The sequence below is a fragment of the Rattus norvegicus genome, chromosome 1, assembly GCF_036323735.1.
Source record: "Rattus norvegicus strain BN/NHsdMcwi chromosome 1, GRCr8, whole genome shotgun sequence".
Classification (NCBI taxonomy): domain Eukaryota; kingdom Metazoa; phylum Chordata; class Mammalia; order Rodentia; family Muridae; genus Rattus; species Rattus norvegicus.
The window spans coordinates 243,197,573-243,221,616 of record NC_086019.1 but is presented as its reverse complement, the minus strand read 5'-3'; the positions used below and the strand labels follow the sequence as shown (position 1 = coordinate 243,221,616).

The following is a 24,044-nucleotide window of genomic DNA, read 5'->3' as shown; positions in this document are numbered from 1 at the left end:
GCTGCCTACTCAGGCTAATGAACTTGTTGTTGAAAATTATTTCCAAAGGATTTTTTTTTTTTTGAGCCAAATGCTTTAAACCTATAGCAACTAGGAAAATCAGTATTAGCTACTGAATGATGTCTAACTAAAGGGAGGAATATGTCTTCAGGACAACTTGAAGGCAGGAGGGAGCACATAGAGGGGATAAGCAACTCTTGTGAGTGCCCTTCTCCTTTCACAGGTCCAGGAGGCCTTCAGAAAGGCTTTAACCCGAGCAGGACATCAAAGAGCTTAAAACATAATCAGTTGGTTAAAGTCACCTGCACAACAGAGCTTAAGTCTTCAAAATAACCACTTTTTGGGATAGTAAAAGTTACAAATCCATATGTACCAAGAACAAAAAACATTAATTTATTATTTTTCAATATTTTACAATATCGAGACATCTTGTTTCAGTGCACCTACTGCTATTCATTACTCACATGAAGGGTAATAGTTTTTCTTTTAAAAGTATATCTAAATTAATCGTTAGTCTTTAAAAATGCTTCACTGGGTTTTATTTGCTGTTTTAATGTCTGAATATGAAGCTGTTTTTATAGACTTGGTTTCTAGTTTAGTGAAAACGTCAGCCGAGCGGAGTGTATTTGCAGTGACTGATGAGCTGTGAGGGGAGGAGCAGCGTGATGGAGACTCAGGCTGTCTCCTCAGCCCTCATGTTTAGCTTTCTTGCACGCTGGAAGAGATTCATCCTCTGCTTCTGATGACCGGGGCTTCTTCACTGTAGAAATAATTCCAAAAGCAGTTTTCCTAGTTTCTGTAACACAGAAATCACATTGATAAACACAGTTTTACTGCTGTTTCATTGAGACAGGATCTCACCTGTACCCAGGCTGGCCTTGAACTCCTTACACAGTCCAGCCAACTCTGAGCCTCCTGCCTTAGCCTCCTGAGAGCGGAGACTGCAGCAGATGTTGGTTTACCCAGCATTACCCCATTTTCCTTGGCCTATAGCCCTGTAAATAAGAAAGCCAGAGAGAGCTCTTGAGGGCGTGGGTGCCGGTTATGATCAGTATTTTGACCATCTGGTTTGTTCCTAAGGATTTCCTTTAGGTAAGCTGCAGAGCAGGGATTCTCCACGGCTCTCTCCATGGCATCTGATGAGGTCAGGTCAGAGCCAGCCATAAGTGGCCTAGCAGCTGCTTTATGTAGGGTAAAAAGACAGGGAACCACAAGCATTTTTGCACTGCTCCCACAGCAAGGGCTGTGGTGACCTCTTCCTATCCCACATGCCATCACTATCCTAGTTGTCACTGCACCTCTGTACTGACCAACAGTGGCCTGGTGTACAGTAGCCACCTACCATGCAGAGGGATTGCCTTGTATGCTCGGCTCAGTTAGCAGTGGAGCTGAACTTAGATCTAGACAACTTGTGTTAAGCACGTGTTAGCAGGCTGGGCGCTGTTATACAGAATGTAAGATCCTTACATGTTCAAAATGCTGGGAAGGAAGTGCACTTCGAATAGACATTACAATGAAGGCACAGGACAGTCACCTGCCTGATGAACTAAGGAGCACACTGAAAAGTGACACTGAGGAAGGGCAGGGTGAGGAGGAAGGGGGAAGAGCAGTGCTGCAGGGGATGTGGGTTCTGCCTCTCACCATGGGCTTCACACTCCACTCCAGTACACAAACGGTGCATGTGCAGACCATGGGAGAAGTCCAGGAGTCGGAGGGACCTGCCTCAGGACCAAGGGGACTAATGGGAGGTGGTGGGAGGGAGTGGGTCAGAAGGACCGACTGGAGGAGAGTCTGCACAAAGAGGACTAACGGTGTGTGTGTGTGTGTGTGTGTGTGAGTATGCACAAGAGACTAATGGGGGTGAGACAAGGAGGGTGGAGGGGTATGGAGGGATATATACTCAAAGCACATTTATTAAATTACAAAGAAATGGCCTTTTAACCTAGTATAATATCTTTACATAAGCAATACCCCCAACCCACCCAAAATACGTAACAGCAGATGCATGATCACGTAAACCCAAATGAGAAACATTCTGAGTTATGATGAACACAAAAGTTATAGACTGAGTTTAGATAGCTGGACTTAAAAAAATTTTTTTTTAACATTTATTTATTTTATATATGTAAGGACACTGTCTTCAGACACACCAGAAGAGGGCATCAGATCTCATTACAGATGGTTGTGAGCCACCATGTGGTTGCTGGGAATTGAACTCAGGACATCTGGAAGAGCAGTCAGTGCTCTTAACCACTGAGCCATCTATCCAGACCCAAAAATGTTTGTTTTTTTTAATTAATGGTTTAATATTTTTGTTTCTTTTCTGTTGCTGTTATAGAATACCCTGATAAGAGCAACTCATAGAGTAAATGGGTTTATTTCAGCCCACAGCACAAGGTGAGTCCATCACGGTAGGGAGCTCAAGAGCTCAAGGCCTGAAGCACCCAGCCATGTCGCAGTCCCAGCTAAGGAGCACAGGTCTGAGCGCTGGTGCTTAGCTTGCTTTCTCTGCCGTATACAATCCAGGACCTCTACCCAGGGAGTAGGGTCTTCTCACATCCACTAACCAAACCCTTGCATTCCCAGGGGCTCACTGTAATCTAGATAACCCCTCACAGGCGATTCTGGAATGAGATGGTTCTAGATCCTGTCAAACTAACACTACTATTCCCATTTCTGTTCCTGAAACTTTTTTTTTTTTTTATTTTTTTATTTTTGGCTTTAGCCGGGAGAGAGACCATCCAGTGAGAAGCAGGAGGGAGTCAAAGGCCTCTGAGAATGTGGGCAGAGGACACTGTGGAGTCACTTCTGTAAGGCAAACGACATATAACGACATATAACGCACACTACAGAAAGTAAAGCCTGAAGTGAGGGGAGGGACCAGCGTTTGGTTAGAACTGGTTAGAACTGGTTCCTTATGGGAACTCTGTAGGAAGGGTAACGGGCACACATACGTCAATTATTGACGATGACCTGCCTCTGGGACCCTACGATATGAATATGCTCACCTCCATGGAGAAATGCAGCTCGGCAGTTTGTGGACACGGCAGCCTTGCCTTCATTTTCGGACAGCCCGAACAGCAGCCCTCTGACAGGGTCAGTAAGGACTTCAACCCAGTCAGCCAAAGGGTAGGAGACAACACGAACACAAACAGAGGACAGCTCACCTGGCCACAGTGGCAGACAGACTAACTCTACAGCAGGTCTTAGCCCGACTGAGACTGCACCTGAGAAGCCTCATTTAACTGTTTTCATCCTGCATAGTCCCTCGCCTCTCTTTTCTTCTGCTTAATCAGAAAACCAGGAAAGGGGGGTTGGGGATTTAGCTCAGTGGTAGAGCGCTTGCCTAGCAAGCGCAAGGCCCTGGGTTCGGTCCCCAGCTCCGAAAAAAAGAAAACAAACAAACAAACAAACAAACAAAGAAAACCAGGAAAGGATAAAGAAGTCTACAACTGGTTGTAATTGGCTTGTGAGGCAGCTGATCAGGAAATTTCCAACCAAAGGATAAGGAACATCAGGCTAACTCTAACAGCACTTTTGATTACATTTTCTAAGGGAAAATTCTAGCTCAATGTGATGGCAGAAGGTAAGGGTGCCTGCTGCCAACCCTGTGGCCTAGGACGGATGCCTAAGACCCACAGGATGGAAGGAGAGACCGAACTCCTGAACTTGTCTTCTGATCAACACCCAATAGGAACACATGTTTAAACAGAACACAGAGGATACAAGTTGGCCACGTCATATGGTCCTCTTATTTCCAAAGGCTGACATAAGGAAAACAGAAAATAGAACGAGATGTTATTAACATTTTAATTATTTACAATAAGTAAGTACAACTCAGTATCCAAAGATAAGTAAATTTCATAAATTAAGATCCTTATAATTGTGATAATTTTCTAAAAATAAATAACAAACCATATAAAGGCGTTGTTAACAAGGTAAAGGGAGAAGTAAAACCACTGTTTTCTAGTTATTTCCTAATATAAACATACACAGGCCCAACCTGAAGGCCGCATGAACGGGATATACTTAGCAATCACCATGGCAAATCAGTTAAAAGCACAGACTGGCAGTCCGTCAGTTGTCCTGAGAGCACAGTGACGTTTTAACCACGGAGACAAGGTATTCCATGCTATGCTTACCCTTTCTGCAGCACTGGACAGAATTACGTTCTATAAAACAGAGAGTGAGCAATATTAATCTTAGATAATTAATAAAATAATTGAAGAACTGTATAGAACAAATGACCAGCAATCCCGTTTTAACATTTAAGACTAAAATACTTTCGTTTTTTTTTTTTTTAAAGATAAGGTAGGTAATTAGTGGGAAACCATTAAAAGCTCTCATGTCACACTCAAGGCTGCCAATAATAAAAGCAGAATAAACTTTGTGAATACATCTTAGTGCAGATGAATTAGAAGCTGTAACTTTAACTCACTCAGCGATAATCAACTACTAACTTTTCATTGTGGCAAACTACAAATCCCTTATCAAAACCAGGGGCTTTTGGCACATCTTTCTTCCGTATCTTACTCCTCCCTGGGGAGTTTTTACAAACTCTTGCAAAGCTCCTTGAAATCGAAGAATCTAGTGTCCTGAGAATTTTCTGCTTAAGGCCAGGAGTCAGTTGACAGCATGGACACACTACTAAACCGCCATTGGCAGAAAGCACCCTGGGCGCAGGAACTATACCTTTCCTTTGCAGATCTGCATCAGATTGAGGGCATTGGAGATTGTGTACCTTCTCATGGTTGCGTCTCTGATAGCAGGACCATAGACCAGCTCAAAGCCCAGGCCTCGCTCGATCGCCTTTCCCAGAGATAGAGAAGACAAAGTGTAAACTGTCAAAGACAAGTATGTTAACTACTTCCCCTGCAGTCTGTCTCCACCTCCTCTCTCCCCTCTATGCATGTCTCCTGCACGGGAAGGGCCTGGCTTAAAGAAAGGCAGACCCACAACTCTGCACCCCATCTGTGTGAGAAAGACAGACACGAGGCTATGACAGAGCTTAGTCAGCTGTGGGGCCTACCAATATAAACAGGAACTGCAGAGGGGGAAGACAGCAACGCTTGTGTGGGGAGGAGGCGCAAAGCCGCTACTCACACGGTCCAAAGAAAAGGATGTTCCCATATGTAGGGAAACTGAGCCAACAGACAGCCAAGCAACTTGACCCCCAATGAAGGAAAAGGAGATGAAGACCTGAAGGGCCTGAGGAACAAGAGCGAGGACCCTCACAGCTATGTCACCTACTACATGTAGTTGCATAACTGAACAATGACCGCCATGGCTAACAATGCTATGTGTGAAGAATGGTGTTACTTAGAAAAACACTGTGGCTGAGACTCACGGACCCGTCCCCATGTTGTCTAGCTCTGTTTAAGGTTCATTGAAAGCCAGGGGAAACATGTGAGGGGCTTTAGTATGGAGGCAAGGATCAGACAGGAATTGCTGAAGTCATGTAGGTTACAGTGGATCCTGAATAAGTGCAGGAGGATAGCTGGCCCTGTCCACGCAGGACAGTGTCAGTCTCTGTAGGCCAGCTTCTTCTTTTTTTTTTTTTTTTTTTTTTTTTTTTTTGGTTCTTTTTTTCGGAGCTGGGGACCGAACCCAGGGCCTTGCGCTTCCTAGGCAAGCGCTCTACCACTGAGCTAAATCCCCAACCCCCTGTAGGCCAGCTTCTATGCAGCTCACTGCTCAGTCCCGGGAGTGGAGGGACTGATGTCGTAGACCTGAAGTCACCTAGAGCTCTCCAGCGAAGGCTCCTGTTCTTCCTTGACGTTTCTTCCTCTTCCCTGCTCCACCCCTACCTGTCTTCCGTATGTCCTGTGGTCTTAACGCTAGAAGCTTTTACATTTTCCTACGTCTTTCCCACTTCTAATTCTCTGGCTTGCATTTCTTCCAGGAATGGCATTTGCTACACCAATGCTGGCATTGCAATTAAACAAGCACCTGTTTCCTGGCTTTTACACTTCTGAAGCTGGTCTAACTGCTTCTCCTCCTCATAACTCGAGGCCACTGTTCACTGTAGAGTATCTAGGAACTGGAATGAACTTGAAGGAAACCCACAGATAAAGAAAAACACTGTTTTGGTCATTTCTAGTTAACTCCTCAGCTATTTCTTTTGCTAAAGTTAATTACACGAAGGAACCTAATCCATATTTCCCTACTGTTCCAGTTGCAGATGCAAATTATTGGGCAGTAGGAAGATGGGGGGAATAAAGGACGTGAACGAGATGGTGCTGGATGACAGACAGATCCCTAAGTGCTTCTAGTTGAGTGAATTTAAACTTTTAAACTTGTATGGGAATTACAGCAAAATAAAAACTTCTTTTGAGAGAGGAATGGGGAAAAATATGATTCTGGTCTTGGTACATTAATCAGGTTCACTTTAAAACTGCTAAGAAAACTCTTGAGAAAAAAAAATTAAAGATAATGTGGCATTGAAGGCTGTGAGTATTTCTTTCATAAAACTTTACTGTTTTAGATGAATAAAATACAGTCATTACCTGGTCTCCTGCTCCTGAGAGCATTTTTATGTAAATTGCTGTAAGCTCATCATGTGATTGTTCGTAATAATGTCTTCAGAGAATGACAGAGCCTGCCTGATTGGCTTTTGTTCTCATGTCTGAACAGAGGGCCTGAATAGGCAGATGATGAGGCTGTTTTGTTTCCCTAAGAAATAGCAGTCACAATGATGTCACCAAGGGCAGCATGTGATGCTTGAATCAGGAGACACTGGTAATAAAATTCCATGTACCAAAAACTTAAGCTGAGCTTTGGAGAAGGAAGAGTGGAAACCAACAGTCTATTCCAGGGCAGCACGCCCAAGGTTGCCCTAACAACCACTGTCTCTGCAGAAATCAGGGCAGACAGCTTTCTAGTGTATCATCCATTCACGTCTCCTCATCTCCCTATTCACTGAACTCGGGGTAGACAGCCTTCCAGTGTATCATTCACTCAGGTCTCATCATCTCCCGATTCACTGATCAAAGCCATATCAGGAAACAGTGAGTTCTCCTTGAGTCTGCCCCCACTGCGGTAATCACTTTCATTTATTTCTTCCATGTTCTTCCAGTTTCATCATATAAATATAAACAACTGTGAATAGGTGTCATGTTTCCTTTTTTCTTACCTAACGTGGCTTGCTACAGTCTTGTCTTGCCTGATTTGAAAGCTTTTCCTTATTGGCCTGTAGGCTCCATTTTCTTTCCTGCTGCCGAGTCCCTTACTACGGAGGTGCAGCAGGCGCGGTATTCACAAGGCCCTGACCAGCAGATGAGGGTCAGCATATCAGCAGGATAAACACTAGAGTGGGGCAGCTGGGTACTGTGAGCCAAGTTGTGTCCAATCCATAAAGATACGTTCCACTCCTACCCTGCAGTCTCAGACTGCAATGTTTACTGGAGACAGGGTCAGTGCAGGTGATCAAATGAGGGGACTGGTGTTCTTACAAGATAGCCAGAGACACACAGGGAAAGCACATTTATAATAAGGACAAAGAATGGTGTTACTATGGTCAGTAAATCACCGCCAGCCCCAACAACTCAAATGCTCCCCGTAGATTTTGGAGAAAGTACAGCCTGCTGACACCTTGACTTCGGCCACATTGTACTTCGAACGGGTAATGTCTCTCAGAAGCCCATGTCCTGGGCACTTGGTCCCCAGCTGTTAGCGCTGGTTTGGAGGCTGTGGAACCTTGGGGAGGTGGAACCTATCTAGAGGAAGAGGGCTGCTGAGGGTTTAGACCACTCTGCTTCCTGTTCCCCATCTCTGTTCTGGTTGCCTTGCTGTCACCACATAGCTGCCTGCTGCTCACCTTCCCAGCCATGATGAGCTGTGTCCCCAAGTCTGTGAGTCAACACAGATCTTCCTTCCATTACACTGCTTCTGTAACATTTCAGCAGTGGTACAAACTGCAAGGAGGGAAGGACTGCCTTTTGGCCCATGCTTCTGTAAAGAATGCCAGGACCCTGGCTTTGTCCTTTATTTCTCTCAATTTTCTGGCCATCATGAAGCGACAATTGTTTTTTTATTAAGTTTTAAATGTGTATATGGTGTGTATGAACAACACAGTTTTTACCGTGATGTACTTACTGTCTTGGCACACCTATATAATATATATAATTCCTATATAGTACAATTTGCCCCAAATGAAAATATGGGCCTCTGTTTCTAGTTTTCTCTCTCTAATGAAAGTGAGTGAATAAATGGATAGGGACCTTTCAGCTTCCAGGACAGCTCACTCTGCGGCTTCCATACCAGATAAAGACTAAATGTAATCCTGGGCAGCCTTTCCGTCCTCACCTCCATCTAGCTCTTATTAAACAACATGTGCTCAATGTTCATACCAGATTTTTTAAAAACAGGTACCAATAAATATTATACATCCCTTTTGTCAAATTTAAAAACTTTTCAGAATTCTTAAACTGAAACTGTGGGTGGGAATCATGCCACAAATACCAAACACTTAAGATAACCGGCGGGTGGTGGTGTCCTGGTGCCGACCTTGCAGGCCACTTTCCTCGCGCCACCCTGGCACCATTCCCCTCATGCATATGTCCCTGCCCAACAGTGACAACTGCCTAATAACGAGCACCTTGGCCTTGGGGAATTGCACGCTGTGCACTGCTCCCCCCACACTTGACTACCGAATGTCACCGTTGCTTCCTAGCCAAGGACACAAAACTGTGCATAAGCTCATTCAGGCAAATTGTCTAGAAAAGAGGTCTCCTAGGTATTAATGTGAAAATATTGTTAAATATATCAAAAATATGCACAGTGGCCTGCATTATTTAATTCTAGGAATGCTGTTTTGTGGGAAGCATTGGCAGTCTGAAGTGGTAAAAAGCAGAGGCAAGTTTTTAAGACAGAGATTGTCTTTTGAAGACAGGAAAAATAAATACACGGACAAGATGACCGCACACTTGGGTCCTCTGTACCTAGCAGTGCCCGAGCACCAAATGCCTGTGAGCTGCTCCCATGTGTGCACCACGGAGGTCTTATCTGACAGGCAGCAGGCGCATCTATCTGAGGCCTGGGCGTGAAGCCGGATGGCCTGGCAGCCTGCATTTGATAAGTGAGCTGTTGCATGCCATAGATTCCCAACTCCAAGGTCGGAAGACTGTATTTAGAAATGCCACCACTAACCTGGCTGGGTTGAGGTTCAGCAGCAGGCTCAGAAGAGCTGATGGATATTTTTTTCTGTACAGTTTTGGCACTTTTCAAAAACCGTTTTAGTAGTATACACTTAGGGTTAGAACATAAATCATCTTACATTTCCCACACCAAACAGACAATTTACTCCCCTCATTTTTTTTTTTTTCTTTTTTTTTGGAGCTGGGGACCGAACCCAGGGCCTTGGGCTTGCTAGCAAGCGCTCTACCACTGAGCTAAATCCCCAACCCCTACTCCCCTCATTGTTATCCCTAATCCTCAGGATCAAGCAGAAACTCCACAAGAAAAAAGGAGACAAAAAGTGAAAAAGATACAATTTTACAACAGGTAAAGAGTAAGGAAACTGTCCACTAAAAATAGTAGTTGAATTCTGACATAAGTCAACATGGGGTTCAGAATGCTTGCTAAACCTTTTTCTTGGATAATAGTTTTTGATAACATAACTGAATTCTGAAAGTCACTGCACTAAAGAATAGATTTAGGTTCTGGCCAGCAAAGCAAATAGTTACCAGCTGCACTGACCTCATAAGTACAAATCGGTCACTGGTGTGAGGTAACGCTACCTTTCCCTCAGTCACTGGTGTGAGGTAACGCTACCTTTCCCTCAGTCACTGGTGTGAGGTAATGCTACCTTTCCCTCAGTCACTGGTGTGAGGTAATGCTACCTTTCCCTCAGTCACTGGTGTGAGGTAATGCTACCTTTCCCTCAGTCACTGGTGTGAGGTAATGCTACCTTTCCCTCAGTCATTGGTGTGAGGTAACGCTACCTTTCCCTCAGTCACTGGTGTGAGGTAACGCTACCTTTCCCTCAGTCACTGGTGTGAGGTAACGCTACCTTTCCCTCAGTCACTGGTGTGAGGTAACGCTACCTTTCCCTCAGTCACTGGTGTGAGGTAACGCTATCTTTCCCTCAGTCACTGGTGTGAGGTAACGCTACCTTTCCCTCAGTCACTGGTGTGAGGTAACGCTACCTTTCCCTCAGTCACTGGTGTGAGGTAACGCTACCTTTCCCTCAGTCACTGGTGTGAGGTAACGCTACCTTTCCCTCAGTCACTGGTGTGAGGTAACGCTATCTTTCCCTCAGTCACTGGTGTGAGGTAACGCTACCTTTCCCTCAGTCACTGGTGTGAGGTAACGCTACCTTTCCCTCAGTCACTGGTGTGAGGTAATGCTACCTTTCCCTCAGTCACTGGTGTGAGGTAATGCTACCTTTCCTTCAGTCACTGGTGTGAGGTAATGCTACCTTTCCCTCAGTCACTGGTGTGAGGTAATGCTACCTTTCCCTCAGTCACTGGTGTGAGGTAATGCTACCTTTCCCTCAGTCATTGGTGTGAGGTAACGCTACCTTTCCCTCAGTCACTGGTGTGAGGTAACGCTACCTTTCCCTCAGTCACTGGTGTGAGGTAACGCTACCTTTCCCTCAGTCACTGGTGTGAGGTAACGCTACCTTTCCCTCAGTCACTGGTGTGAGGTAATGCTACCTTTCCCTCAGTCACTGGTGTGAGGTAACGCTACCTTTCCCTCAGTCACTGGTGTGAGGTAACGCTACCTTTCCCTCAGTCACTGGTGTGAGGTAATGCTACCTTTCCCTCAGTCACTGGTGTGAGGTAATGCTACCTTTCCTTCAGTCACTGGTGTGAGGTAACACTACCTTTCCCTCATGGAACGGGGGAGGGGTGGTGGTGAGACTTGGAAGGCAATGGCAGATGAAAGATGAAGGTATAGGAAAAAGAGAAAATTATATATTAGAATAATGAGAAAAGTCTACGTCAACAGGGAGAAAACCGTCCCTGAACACATGGCTACCCTGCTGTATGGTTCTTCTGGGAGCCAGCATGCCCCAGTGCACTGTAATCTCAGTCGCCATTCCCTGGGGACTTCACACCATGTCCTTTTATATCTCAATTTTCTGGTGTCCCTAGGACTCAGAGTCTTTACCTTTTCTTTTCTGTCCTAATGTCAATAGTGAGGTTTTAAGTATCTCTCATTATTAAACATCGATTTGAGAAATATTTTTTATACATTTTAGTTCCTAAGCTTTTCAAAACATGTCTCAATAGTTACTCGACTCCTTTCTTGATTTTTGGGACAAGGTCTAAGTGCGCTGCTGCTGGTCTGGAACTCCTGGCTCAGGTGCCTCTGGAGTAGCTTGGAGTGCCAGCACCCTCAGCTAAGATACTTTCCTCTCTCTCTCTCTCTCTCTCTCTCTCTCTCTCTCTCTCTCTCTCTCTCTCTCTCTCTGTGTGTGTGTGTGTGTGTGTGTGTGTGGAACATCTTTACATTGTCTACTGAGGCAGGGCCTCACACTTGACCCCAGAGCACCTGACTCAGTCTAGCTAGTCACATTGTTCCCGTCTGTTTCCCCCACGCTGAGAGTAAAAGCAGGTTGCCATGCTGCCTGGTGTTAATGTGGGTGCTGGAGATTCGAACTAAAGATCTCATGCTTGCACAGAAAGCACTGTATTCCCTGGGCCTCCCTGACGCTCCCAGCTTAGATAATTTCTATCTGAAGCCTGCTTTCTTCTTCTTTTGGTCAGTTTAGAAAAACAAAATTCTCTTTTCTAAAGTTGCTCCATTAATCAATTACCCGGGTTCTGTTCCCTAAGAACAGAGATTTCTTCTGTTCTTTTTTGAACTGCAGACAAGTTTCTACAGATCCAAGTTCAGCAGACAAAGAGCGACACTTACCACATTAATAGGAGGTCTTTTGAAGTAAAATGGTAATTTCTCTGTTACGGTGATACAGACTAAATCCACATCTAAGTGTGTACAAGCAACCTGCCAAGAAGAAAAGACAGATTCCAGAAAATTGGCACTTACTGGAAGGAGAGACGTGGTTGTATCCAATATACAGAAACATAAACAGTATGTCTTACTCTGCAGACGTCATGGTAGTTCTGTGTTGAACTGTAATAAACTATTACGAGGCCAGTTGTTTGCTATGCTTTCAGGTGTGACTTGGATGGTTTAAGTCTCACAAGTCAGTGCCTGAGGGTCCTCTAGCTCATCACACTTCTATCTATGAACGAGCTGGTTAGTTAGGATCAGTATCTAGAGTTTTACTTTGGATCATTCCAGAAAAGAGAAGGTAACTGTTCTGGAGCCCGAGGAGTTGGAAGGCCAAGAGGAATGCATGCACAGTGCATTTCTCCACAAGCTGTTTTCCTGAGCATCTTTCTTGCCAGGAATTGGCCAGCCAGACTACTCTGTGGCTAAGAGATAGCGCACCACGGCTGACGGCCTTTTCTTCATATACTAACAGAAACAGTTTAATGAAGTTCAAGCAGAGCTGAGAGAAATCAAATGAGAGTGCATTTTTACCTTTGTTTGTTGAGCAATTCTCCACACTCACCTCTAATGGAGTTTTTAAAGTACTTGTATAAACCACATAGGAAATAAATGAGACAAACACAGCAACCAAAACAGACAAAATACTTAGGGAGGAAAGGAAAGCTATTGACAGGTTACAGGACGCAAGTCAGGAGGGCCTAGATGACAGTCATTCAGCTGCTGTTTTATAAATGAATGAGCTCTTATTTATGAATGGATTGGTGACTTCGGATCAGATTTATAGAGGTAAAAAGGATTGGCTGTTCTGTACCATGTTGAAGAGATGGCTGGGCAGTTAAGAACATTTATTTACTGCTTCTTCAGAGGACCTGGGTTCTGTTCCCAGAACCCACATGACGCAATTCCAGTCTCAGGGAATCCAACACCTTCTTCCAGCCTGTGAGCATTAGGCAAAGATGTGTGTGGTTTACATGCACACATGCATGAGAATACTTAGATATACATAAGAAAAACAATAATTAAGCCGTGAGTGCTAATGCATTCTTGCTGAGTCAGTGTGTGCAGTATGGTAGGTGAAAGGTGGTGTAAGGAACCGGGAACAAAGTCCTGGCAGTCCTGGTAAGATGGGCACAGTTCTTCAGCAGTGACTCACTCACTCACCTCTCTCATTTTCCTCAGAATCTCAGCCGCAGTCATTCCTGCTCCAGTCCCACGGCTCAGTGGTGACTAGAGGCCATGTGGCTGAGCACAGTCAGAGTTCCTTGGTAAGCCCGAGACACTATGCTCTCACAGAAACCCTTGAATTCTACAGAATCTGCACATCTCTCTGCAGCAGCTGTCAACTCACAGAGAGTAACTGAAGAAAAGCTCTGAAGGGGAACCGAGCTGAGCCCAGCATCTGTTCATTTTTAGTAACACAGCGAGGAGCGCTTTAGCCACCACCATTTTACTTCATCGTTGTTGCTGAGAAGCAGACCTGGGTCCTGAGAACGCCAAGTGCTACCACTGAGCCACAGCCCTGGTGACCATTGAAAATTGATATGCTTGGACCAGCACCTACAGACATACATTTTATAGAGACTCTAGGATTATATTCTATAGCTATAAATTCCACACAGGCTAGGGACAAAAGTTCTCATTGCCAGACCAATCACAAAAGAGAGGCTAGAATAACAAACCGTTCCATTTCACTTAAGTAAACTATAAAGAACAGACTGTGCCTTGTTTTAAAGGATGGGGCATATTCGTAATTACAGAATTCGTATACTGTAAGGTACAAAAGCATGGTGACAGGAGGGACGGGGGAGACAGGGGACAAGAAATAGGTAAATATTTCTGAAGAAACACAGAAGAATGCTTGCAGTAGTCACCTCTGGAGTGAATGAGTTGGGAGCTGTATTGGGGGAGGTAATTCTGAGGAGATGTGTGAGAAAGTCAGTGTCGACTGCCCCTGGAGAAGTTTCAGTTGGGAAGGCACGGTTTTTATACGTTATTCCTGTGCTGTTTGAAGTTACTCTCACAAACCTAATTAGTTTTAATGAAAAGATTGTGTATTTGTAATGATTCTGTTCAATGACTCCCTAGTAAGGCTGAACTGGGTTCCTCTGACTCGTGGGAAAGGCGTTGGTGGAAGGACATGTGTTGCTAAGAACTTTCAGCCATAGAGGACAATTTCATTTGGCTCCTCTGACCTCTTGAATTTAAAATGTTTCAGATTGAATTATTTGGTGGTTTAACTTTCTATCAATCCAAATGTTCACCTGGTTCATTCAAGGAACTATGTGATGCACGGGCACAGGCCCATGTTTTTAGCACTGGGGAGGCTTAATCTAATATTCCCCAAATCATTAAAATAATTGAATTACGTCTAAAATGGTTTTGGAGCTAAGTATCACAGTTTTCTCTGGAAATTGGTAAATTGATATACATTTACTTAGCCATCTTTAACATTTTTTTTGGGAGAAAAACAGATCTATGATGGACTAAGAAAAGTTTGTCACCATGAAAATATACAAGCATATGTGTATCTTGTTGTTATCGTACTCAGAGCACAGAGGGTAGGAGGGAGCCATTGCCGCCCTCTACCCTGGGTGTCTTTCATTGGTGTCAGCATTTATTATTCCACACAAGGAAGTCAGGCTTGCCAGGACAGAGGCCCACAGATGTGAGCACCTTTCAGATGCATGTGTGTGCACAAGGCTCACCTAAAATGTATCACATTTCCAGTGATTCATCCAGTAGAGGAGAGATAATAATCTGTAATTTAATAATTATCCCACAGAAGTCTGAAGCTGAAAGACTTAGGCTGTGTCCTGAGGATGCTACCTTGGAAGATGCATTCAGATATTCTCCAACATCATGGGTCTGAAAGACTGCAGGAGCAGGACAAGACCAGAACATTTAAAACTACTTCCTTGCCAGGGGCGGTGCTTGTCTTAGAACTCACTACGCACCTGCTTCCGCCTCTGAAATGCTGGCAATGGAGTTCTGATAGTAAAGGCCACCACACCTGGTCCACAGCAGTCTTTGATGATTAACAACTTCCTTAATCTATCACAAATACTTGAGAATTAATACAATCTTGCATTTCATAAAAGAAGCCCCCAAAGCCAGGGTGGTATGGTTTGTGGGTCCACAGGCATCTTAGATAAGCTGAGGTTCTGTGGTGCTTCCCTCTGTTAACATGGATAGCAGCAGAGGCCGAGCACCAAGACCCTGTGCCAGCATCCTTAACCAATGGCTCCCTCTCCTGGATAAACTGTGCCAGCATCCTTAACCAATGGCTCCCTCTCCTGGATAAACTGTGCCAGCATCCTTAACCAATGGCTCCCTCTCCTGGATAAACTGTGTCAGCATCCTTAACCAATGGCTCCCTCTCCTGGATAAACTGTGTCAGCATCCTTAACCAATGGTTCCCTCTCCTGGATAAACTGTGTCAGCATCCTTAACCAATGGCTCCCTCTCCTGGATAAACTGTGTCAGCATCCTTAACCAATGGCTCCCTCTCCTGGATAAACTGTGTCAGCATCCTTAACCAATGGCTCCCTCTTCTGGATAAACTGTGTCAGCATCCTTAATCAATGGTTCCCTCTCCTGGATAATCGGGAAAAAAGATGCGCCTACAGTTCTAAAATTTTGCTTAAAAAATGGTCAGCCCGAAAACATACACAGTAACATCATATGGACTCAAGCTATATTTAGAGACATATATGCATGCAATATATATTAATGAATAAGTAGACCATGGGTTTGAAACAGAGCAAAGAGGGGGATATGGGAAGATTTAGAGGAAGAAAAGGCAAGAGAAAAACAGAATTAAATTACAATCTTAAAAATAAACAGCAATAAAAAAGAAAATACTATAGTTAAAAAAATGTGTGTAAGATTAAAAAATGTTTTGGCAGACAGGACCTCTTTGGTCCTAAGTTAGGGAAACATAACTCCATCTAAAAGTAATTATACCTCATTCCTGTCAGTAAATTGTATTCCTTTAAAAAGTATTTCAGGGGCTGGGGATTTAGCTCAGTGGTAGAGCGCTTACCTAGGAAGCGCAAGGCCCTGGGTTCGGTCCCCAGCTCCGAAAAAAAGAACCAAAAAAAAAAAAAAAAAAAGTATTTCAGGCTTTTCTTCCCACTGTAAGCATTTAAAAGGACAGGGGCAGTCTGCCCTGAAGACAAAGTGAGCTAAGCTCTCTTCTCTTCTGAAAAAGCAACAAAAAGTCAATTCTAAAAGCACAAAAGGAATTCAACTCACAGAGGCTCTCAAGAGTACAGAGGGGAACGGGTGGCTGGTATGTGATTGATTCTGACACCCACAGTGGCACATGGCTTACATCTCAGAGCTTGCAGGGGAGGAAGCCGGGCTGCAGAGGGAGGGGCCCTTTTCTTCTGTCACTGGTAGAAGATAAGGCTAGAAATTGAAGTGGTTACTGAGTAAAAGAGATGACTATACTAAGGAGAAATGTTAAGGGAACAAAGTACATAGAGAGAAACAGGAGAAAACTCATGAGCCATTTCACATTGACGCCATCAAATGTCTACCAGGATGGCTCAAACCAAACCAACCCAACCCAACCCAACCCAACCCAACCCAACCCAACCCAACCCAACATGCCACTTAAATATGGCCCCATGACAGTGGTTTTCAACCCATGGGTTTCAACTTCTTGGAGAGGAAATTGAAAGATCCTTCCACAGGGATCATAGATAAGATATCCTACATATCATTTATTTAAATTTCATAACAGTAGCAAAATTACAGTTGTAAGGAAGCAATTTAAACAATTTTATAGTTAGGGGTCACTATAGCATGAAGAATTGTACTAAAGGATTGCCTTAGGAAGGTGGAGAACCACTGCCCTATGAAATCCCAGAACTTTGAGTGCAAACAGAAAGTTCTAAGTTTCCAGATGGGGCCTGTTGTCAGCTTTAGTTGCAAATTTGACACAACCTAGAATGACCTGGGAAGAGAGTCTCCAGGAGGGACTTTATCTACACTGACTTGGCCATAGATTATGTCAATGGGAATTATCTTAACTAGGACAATCAATGTGGGAAAACTCAGTTCCCTGTGGGAAGGACTAATGCCCAGGCAGAGAGTAGTGTGATAACGGTGGTGTCTTGAACTGTTTAAGAATGGAGACACAGCTTAGCACAGCAGCCAAGTGCACAGATAAGCCTCTCTCTCTGGTCTGGCCTGACATGTTATCAGCAGCTGCTTGAAACTCCTGCTCTGGCTTCCCCACAATGATGGACAGTAACGGAGCCTTTCTCCCTGTTGTTTTTTACCTGGGTATTTTATCCCAACAACAGAAATGAAACTAGAAGTGGGATGAACAAGGTACCTCCTATGGAATAACGATAGACACATTTTATATATATATATGAGAAAATGCTACTCTGTTTCATCTGTCACTTACATGAAAAAGTTTTTCTGTCTTTGGAAACACTGCAACAATATCATACAGCCGGACCCTTGAAGAAGTTGCTCTCTATAAGACAAAAAGAATGTTATCATTCAGTAACAAGAAATATAAACAGATGCCTGGTCAACTAGCAATACTAAACATCCTCAAACTTAAACCAATTCTCCTGCCTCAGTCTTCTGTGATGAGGTGTGAGGTAGCATACCTGGCTTCAAGTCCCTGTGTTCACCACCACTCATCTGAGAGAGAGCTGACACGGGAGAGCATACATTAGAAGTCATAGACTTGGCTAGATTTCCATGACCCATTCAAGGTAACAAAGGTGGGAGCCTTATAGGGTACAAACGTCCTTTTTACCCAAATTTGTAACCATTCAGAGAATATAGAGAAATGCTAAATTTCTTTTAAAAATGGAACAAAGAGTAAATCCTGAGACAGCTTTCTATTGTACAAAGTAATCAATCTGTGCATGTGTAGATGAACTTTGCCCCACTATTAAAAAAATGACTAAACTCTAGAAGCTGTAAGCTTGCAGCTTTGTATGTATGGGAAAGAAAACACAGAGACAGGTGATACCCCACTTCTTGGAGTAAGAAAGAATGCATCTAATTTTTTATTTTACAGAGCTCGCAGTAAAGAGACTCCTAGTTTAGGGAGACTTTGGATATTTTAGAGAAGCTTGAACTTTGAAGGAGACGTTGAATCCTTCAGAGACTGAACTTTATTTACTTTGGTTTCTGAGACAGGGTTTCTGTGTAGCCCTGGCTGTCCTGGAACTTACTCTGTAGAACAAGCTGTCCTTGAACTCAGAAATTCACTTGCCTCTGCCTCCTGAGTGCTGGGATTAAGGGAGTGTGTGCCAACATAGGCTGTTGAGACTAAACTTTTGAATTGTTTGAAATTTTAAAGACTGGGATTTTCAAAAATTGGAATGCTTTTTATTATGATACTATTACACATATGAGATCCTGGGGAAGAACAAGAAAGGAAAGGTTATGGCTTAACAGTGATGTACTTGTGTGTCAAGCTGACAAGAGGTCAATTATGCTGGCTATTGCCAACTTGGCGCTAGAGGCATTTGGGAAGAGGGAACCTCAATCAAGAAAATGCTCCCACTAATCCTGTGGTGCATCTTCTTGAATGATGACTAACATGGGAAGGGCAGCTAATTATGGTCAGTGCCACTCTTAGAATGGTGGTCCTGGGTGCTATAAGAAAGCAGACTGAGCAAGTCATGAGGAGCAAGACCGTAAGCAGCATCTCTCCATGGTCTCTGTATCAGCTCCTCCAGGTTTCTGCCTCAGGTTCCTGTTCAGACTTCTTTTAATGAAATGATGGAGTATGATGTTGAACTGTAAGGTGAAATAAACATTTCCTCTCCAGGTTGCTTTTGGCCATGGTGTTTCATCACAAGAAAAACACTAAGACAGCCCTCAGTGGAATTGGTTTAGTTTGTCTTTTCTGTTGTTATTATTATTGCTATTGCTATTGTTGTTGTTGTTATTATTATTATTATTATTATTATTATTTGATAGACATAGCTAGATAAGACCATTTCATATGTTGTGGGTAATTCTTATGACTATGATACACAAACTCATAATAACAATACTGTTCAAAATAAATTAAAATGCCAGATGTAAGGAAATACTTTTGGTCTAGGATAGGTGAATATACCAATAAAATACATTTACTGTTTAACAGGTAAACCTTAAACCTGATAATATACACAAAAATGAAAAATATATTCAAATGTACAATTCCTGAATGCTGGAATCATGGAATATTTCTTTTTTGTCTGTTGGGACCTTTTAGCTTTTTGGAAGAGACACATATTGCATAGCTTCTACACACAAGGGACACAGGCAAGTATCATGGATTTGAGGGATACAGGGGGTGAAAGCATAGGGTGAGCTGGAATGCAACAGTATTTAACATTAGTTAATATAGCTAATACAGTTTAAGAGGCAAATGGAGAAAAAATAATAAACTTACCAAAACATTACAGTGAGACGGATCTGTAACTATAATTGTCAATCTAGTTAAAATTTTAATTGGTCTTGATTTTCCCTATGAACAAACAAACAAAAAATTATTAAAAGAGATAAAACATAATTGATTCATTGTCTTTTCACAGTGGAAAATAGTAAAAATCACAAAGGACAGTCAAGAGCAACACAGCACACTTGTTCCACAGGAATTTATAAACAGCAGAAGACGATGCTATGTTCATCCAGTAAATCGCATGGTGAATAATGTAACAGTTGTAGGACTGGAGAAGGGCACCAAACCTGACCTGATGGCAGTGAGAAACTGACGATGTGACCCTGACTGGAGGAGGAGGCAGGTGAAGCTCAAGTCAGCGAACTCCAGGTGAGCGTGGGTGTGTTTGAATTGAATGAACAGACTCAACACTTAAATGATAAAATGCCTACCTGTACAATTGGTAAAGTTGTGAAGAGCTCAGAAACTGCTACTGGCTTTTCAATTTCCTACATCAAAAGAGACACAGCTGCTCTGGTTATAGGATAAAGAATAAAGCACAGCAAAACACTTTATCTCTCAGGGGGAAAAAAAAACAAAGAAAGCTAACCTCTGGTATTCAAATGTACTAAATAGCTTTACTCTTTCTTTCTTCTTTCTTAAAGAATTATTTATTTATTTTATGTATATGAGTTCACTGTAGCTGTCTTCAGACACCCCAGAAGAGGGCTTCAGGCCCCATTATAGATGGTTGTGAGCCACCATGTGGTTTCTGGGAATTGAACTCAGGACCGCTGGTAGAGCAGTCAGTGCTCTTTTTTTTTTTTTTTCCGGAGCTGGGGATCGAACCCAGGGCCTTGCGCTTCCTAGGCAAGCGCTCTACCACTGAGCTAAATCCCCAACCCCGCAGTCAGTGCTCTTAACCACTGAACCATCTCTCCAGCCTATTCTCCTTTTTTAAGGCAAGAAACTAAAGGGCAGATGCTAAGAACACCAGAGGACATGAGTAAAGGCCAGACTGTGGTGGTGCATGCCTACATGCTTTTAATTCCAGCACTCACAGAGACAGGAGGATCTCTGAGTTCAAGGTAAGTCTGGTCTCGAGAGTAAGTTCCAGGATAGCCAGGGCTATACCCAGAAACCCTGTTAGGACAAACAAAACAACCCTCAAAACAAAAAGCAATCTTGAAGACAGAAATGACATATATACAGTTGTTTGCTTAAAAAGAAATATACGTACTGACAGTCTATCAAAGAGAGAAATCAATGAGTTCATGAGACCATGGCAACAAAGTAAACAAGAAGATATACTATGCTTTCAGTTCATTTAAGAGCAATGTACTTTTAAACATCTTTGAAGGTAACATAGTTAATATGAGCTCAAAGTCAGGATTCCTTAGGCTGCATTAGAGTTTCTCATAAACAAAACAAAAGTCATTTGTATGAATATATGTTCGATTGTTCAACTGCTAAAGTAAGTAAATGCAGGGGGTTTTAAGGAATACAGCTGGTACACTGCCTTCCAAAAAGCACAAGGTGAGTGCACAAGGCCTTCCCTATAGGCCTGTAATCTCAGCACTGGGGTAGTAGAGGCAGGAGGTCATCCCTGGCAACAAAGTGAGTTCCAGACCAGAGACATGCAAGACCTTCCCTTAATAAAAAAGAAACACGCTTAGATGATTGATCCCTGACTGCCAATTAGACTGAATTAGAAATGAACATGGAAACATATCTCTGTATATTTCTATAATGGTGTTTCCACCCTGAATGGGAGCTGTGCTACATCATGGGTTGGGGGCCTGAGCGAGCGAACTAAAAGGGACAATGTGAGCAGAACCCCAGCATTCATCTCTTTCTGCTTCCTGACTGAGGAGAAACTGTGACCAGCCATCTCATGCCCCTACTGCCACGATGGGCTGTACCTTCAGAGTATAAGCAAAATAAACCCCTCCTTAAGTTGCTTTTGCAGGTATGTGGTCATAGCAACAAGAAAAGTAACTAGTACTTATACTTGTTTCTAGTTCATATTCCCAACTCCAGACATGAATATTTAGAAATACTTGTATTTAGTAACCAATTAACCCAAGAAAGTCTCCTTTACCCGTTTCTTTTCCTTAAAGTCAACAATGTGATTGATGGCAACAACTGAGTATCCCACTGAAAAATAGAAAAATAGGTTATTTAAAAAATATTCTTTCTTGTTCACAGTGATCATACTGATATGAGATTCAAGAGTATGGGATGAGGCTAGGGATGTAGCTAAGTGTTAAAATGCTTGCTTAGCATACGCAAAATCCTGGACGCAATTCTAAGACCTAGACAATAAGGGGGCGGGGCAGAAGGCAGATCTGAGCCCTACTGTTTATTGTTACTTAAGGTGGAGTTTCAGGTTCTTCATCTGTCACATGATGGTAACAGCAGACAGGAATTTCAAGTGTCATGAAAATGATGTGAAACAGCCCCAGCGTTTTAGAAGAGTACACATATTTGGCTGTGACATTTAGAAGCCAGGAACATATTTAGGCTGTGGTTTATGTTCACACAATGTTAAAAACTCAGATTTATATGTCTTTCTGTCACCTTTGACATCATTCATTCACTTCTTCTGCGATACCCTTTCTATTTCCTCTTTCCTAGGGAGCAAAGGAGGGATGACTCCCTCACACCTCTTTTGAGGTACTACTCTCTCTACACTGAGACAAGGAACACTACAGGCCTGCCTTACCATCACAACAGTTAGTGTACTGTTTGTGATACGTGCCCTCTCCCCAATGGATTTAAATCACGACTCTTATCTATTAAGTTGTCCAAATACCGACAGGATGATAGGGTATTGATATTTAAAGATAATGCATAGTAATGACAAAAACAAAAATCAAGTAACAAAAAGCAAAAAACGGTCGTTCCTCTTATCAGGCAGCCCAATAACTCCCTGCTTTCCTTCCTCTACAAGGGTTTTGAGAATCTATTATTTGGCAAGCCCTATGCCAGGTGAGAGCTCCCATGATCAATGCTCATCCTCAAGGAACTTATAATGCTCTAGAAAAATAAGGTAACACCCTTTCCATTCTCTAAGCTTCCACAGCAGTTCCTGCCCATGACCCAGCTTTCTGTATTTGACAGACGTCGTGTGACTCAAAAAGAGCCGGCTTAGGAGTGCAGTCCGTTTCTATCATTTATCAGCTCGTAGGTCCTATGCTAATCTCTCCACCCCCTGGGCCTCTGTTCTCTCCCTCTGCACGAATGACTGGGCAAACACAAGTAACAACAGTTTTGTCAAGAGCCTCTGAGTTTCTCACGCAGGGGATCCGGGTGATACTGCAGCTATAATCTGCCTCTAGAGACGTCAGGCAGATCCCACGCGAGACCCGAATAGCGCCTGAAAAAAACTACCAAACAAAGCTGGATGGTAGGGAGGACAACGCGAAGCCAGAAGACTCACGGTGAGCAGCGGTCTCCACGAGTCCGCGCAGAGCCTTCAGGTCTGAGCCCGCTCTTAGATCCAAATCTGCGAACGCCGCCATGCTGACATCCCAAGAGAACCCGCGCGCAAGTCTGCACAGCCGCTGTGTTGCCCCTCAGGCATGCTGGGAGTTTAGGTTGTTCCTTGGGCATCCTGGGATTTGTAGTTTTCCCTTCTCAGTCAGCAGAGACTTTCCTATCCCCCTAGAGCCCGCCAAAGTTAGTATGCTGATCTGAAATACATAGTCTCAAAAGCAGATAAACTGAACAAAAAATGAAGAGACATTGAAAGTTGTTTTTCTTTCCTGTTTCCACAGTACATTCCATTCTTTGAAAATGGCCGCAAAGGGTTTTTTGAAGTACTTGGTCTGTGGCTAAAGATTATCTAAACTCTTTGAGCTTTGACAATTCCTTACAGCCAACATCTACAACCACAAGATGGCAGAGTGATCTCAAAGATGATGGCTTATCGCCAGCATTCCCTTAGCGAGAGGACTGACAGGGAGGGGCAAAAATAAAAACATGTTTTACAATTTTTCATGAGAAATATAAAAATATCATTTGGTGTTTCTGCTTTAAAATGGACTCTTAAAAAACAAACTCTTCAATATTGACAGATCAATTATTCACCAACCTAAGATGGTGGCATGATTTTCAACCTACTTGACATAGAGGGCCAGTCCATTACCCCTCTTCATTCAGTCTTCGTTCCAGCATGCGAACCCTTTGCGCATTACTAATAAGCAGCTCCTACCTTGTGCAACTCAATAGGACTTCTGAACTGCTGGTCTCTCAAAGAAGAAAAGTCCACTGATCATGAGCTTGTCCATTGGGATAATACCAAAGTGCTGAAAGGTGAAGCATTTTCAGTTTCTGTACTGATCACAAACCATAGGGAGTCTTCTCTCTCTGATCACACTACTGTAACGATCTCTAGTTTCTTACAAATTTCTGAAAGATGATGATGACAACGACGACGACGACCATGATGATGATCATGTGGAGGAGGAGGAGGAGGGGGAGGGGGAGGGGGAGGGGGAGGAGGAGGGGGAGGAAGAGGAGGAGGAGGAGGAGGAGGAGGAGGAGGAGGAGGAGGAGGAGGGGGAGGCAGAGGCAGTATTATTAGTAGTCCAGGGTAGACTTGAATTCACAATCTTCTTGGCTCAGTATCCTTGGTTCTGGGATTACAGCCGAGCACAGCTGCACCTAT

General features: G+C 43.4%; 1 protein-coding gene and 2 long non-coding RNA genes across 9 annotated transcripts in view; 2 read left to right on the top strand and 1 right to left on the bottom strand.

Moving 5' to 3' along the window:
• Positions 1 to 57: 57 nt before the first annotated feature.
• Rpp30 (ribonuclease P/MRP subunit p30) lies at positions 58 to 22,970 on the bottom strand. 7 transcript variants are annotated; one of them, NM_001191083.1, is made up of 11 exons: positions 22,815 to 22,904; positions 21,474 to 21,529; positions 19,825 to 19,881; positions 19,385 to 19,459; positions 17,384 to 17,455; positions 11,863 to 11,952; positions 4,693 to 4,809; positions 4,143 to 4,172; positions 3,727 to 3,764; positions 3,009 to 3,088; positions 58 to 796 (listed from the first exon to the last, which is right to left on the bottom strand). In NM_001191083.1, exons 1-11 carry the CDS (start codon positions 22,894 to 22,896, stop codon positions 687 to 689), a joined length of 807 nt encoding a protein of 268 aa, NP_001178012.1. In that variant the 5' UTR covers positions 22,897 to 22,904; the 3' UTR covers positions 58 to 686. The 7 variants fall into 7 exon arrangements, 5 of the variants coding, with proteins under 5 accessions (NP_001178012.1, XP_038946870.1, XP_063129956.1 ...); XR_005492258.2 differs by lacking the exon at positions 58 to 796 and having other exon boundaries at positions 4,742 to 4,809; positions 22,815 to 22,969; XM_039090942.2 differs by lacking the exons at positions 17,384 to 17,455; positions 19,385 to 19,459; positions 19,825 to 19,881; positions 21,474 to 21,529; positions 22,815 to 22,904 and adding an exon at positions 16,219 to 16,358 and having other exon boundaries at positions 371 to 796.
• LOC134485226 (uncharacterized) lies at positions 4,729 to 6,093 on the top strand. The gene is made up of 2 exons (XR_010063245.1): positions 4,729 to 4,854; positions 5,903 to 6,093. It is a non-coding gene; the product is annotated as an uncharacterized LOC134485226 (long non-coding RNA).
• Positions 19,467 to 24,044, top strand: part of LOC134485228 (uncharacterized) — a 17,011-nt gene continuing 12,433 nt past the window's right edge. The window contains exon 1 of the long non-coding RNA XR_010063248.1: positions 19,467 to 19,762. This is a non-coding gene — a long non-coding RNA (uncharacterized LOC134485228). The remainder of the gene's footprint in view (positions 19,763 to 24,044) is intronic.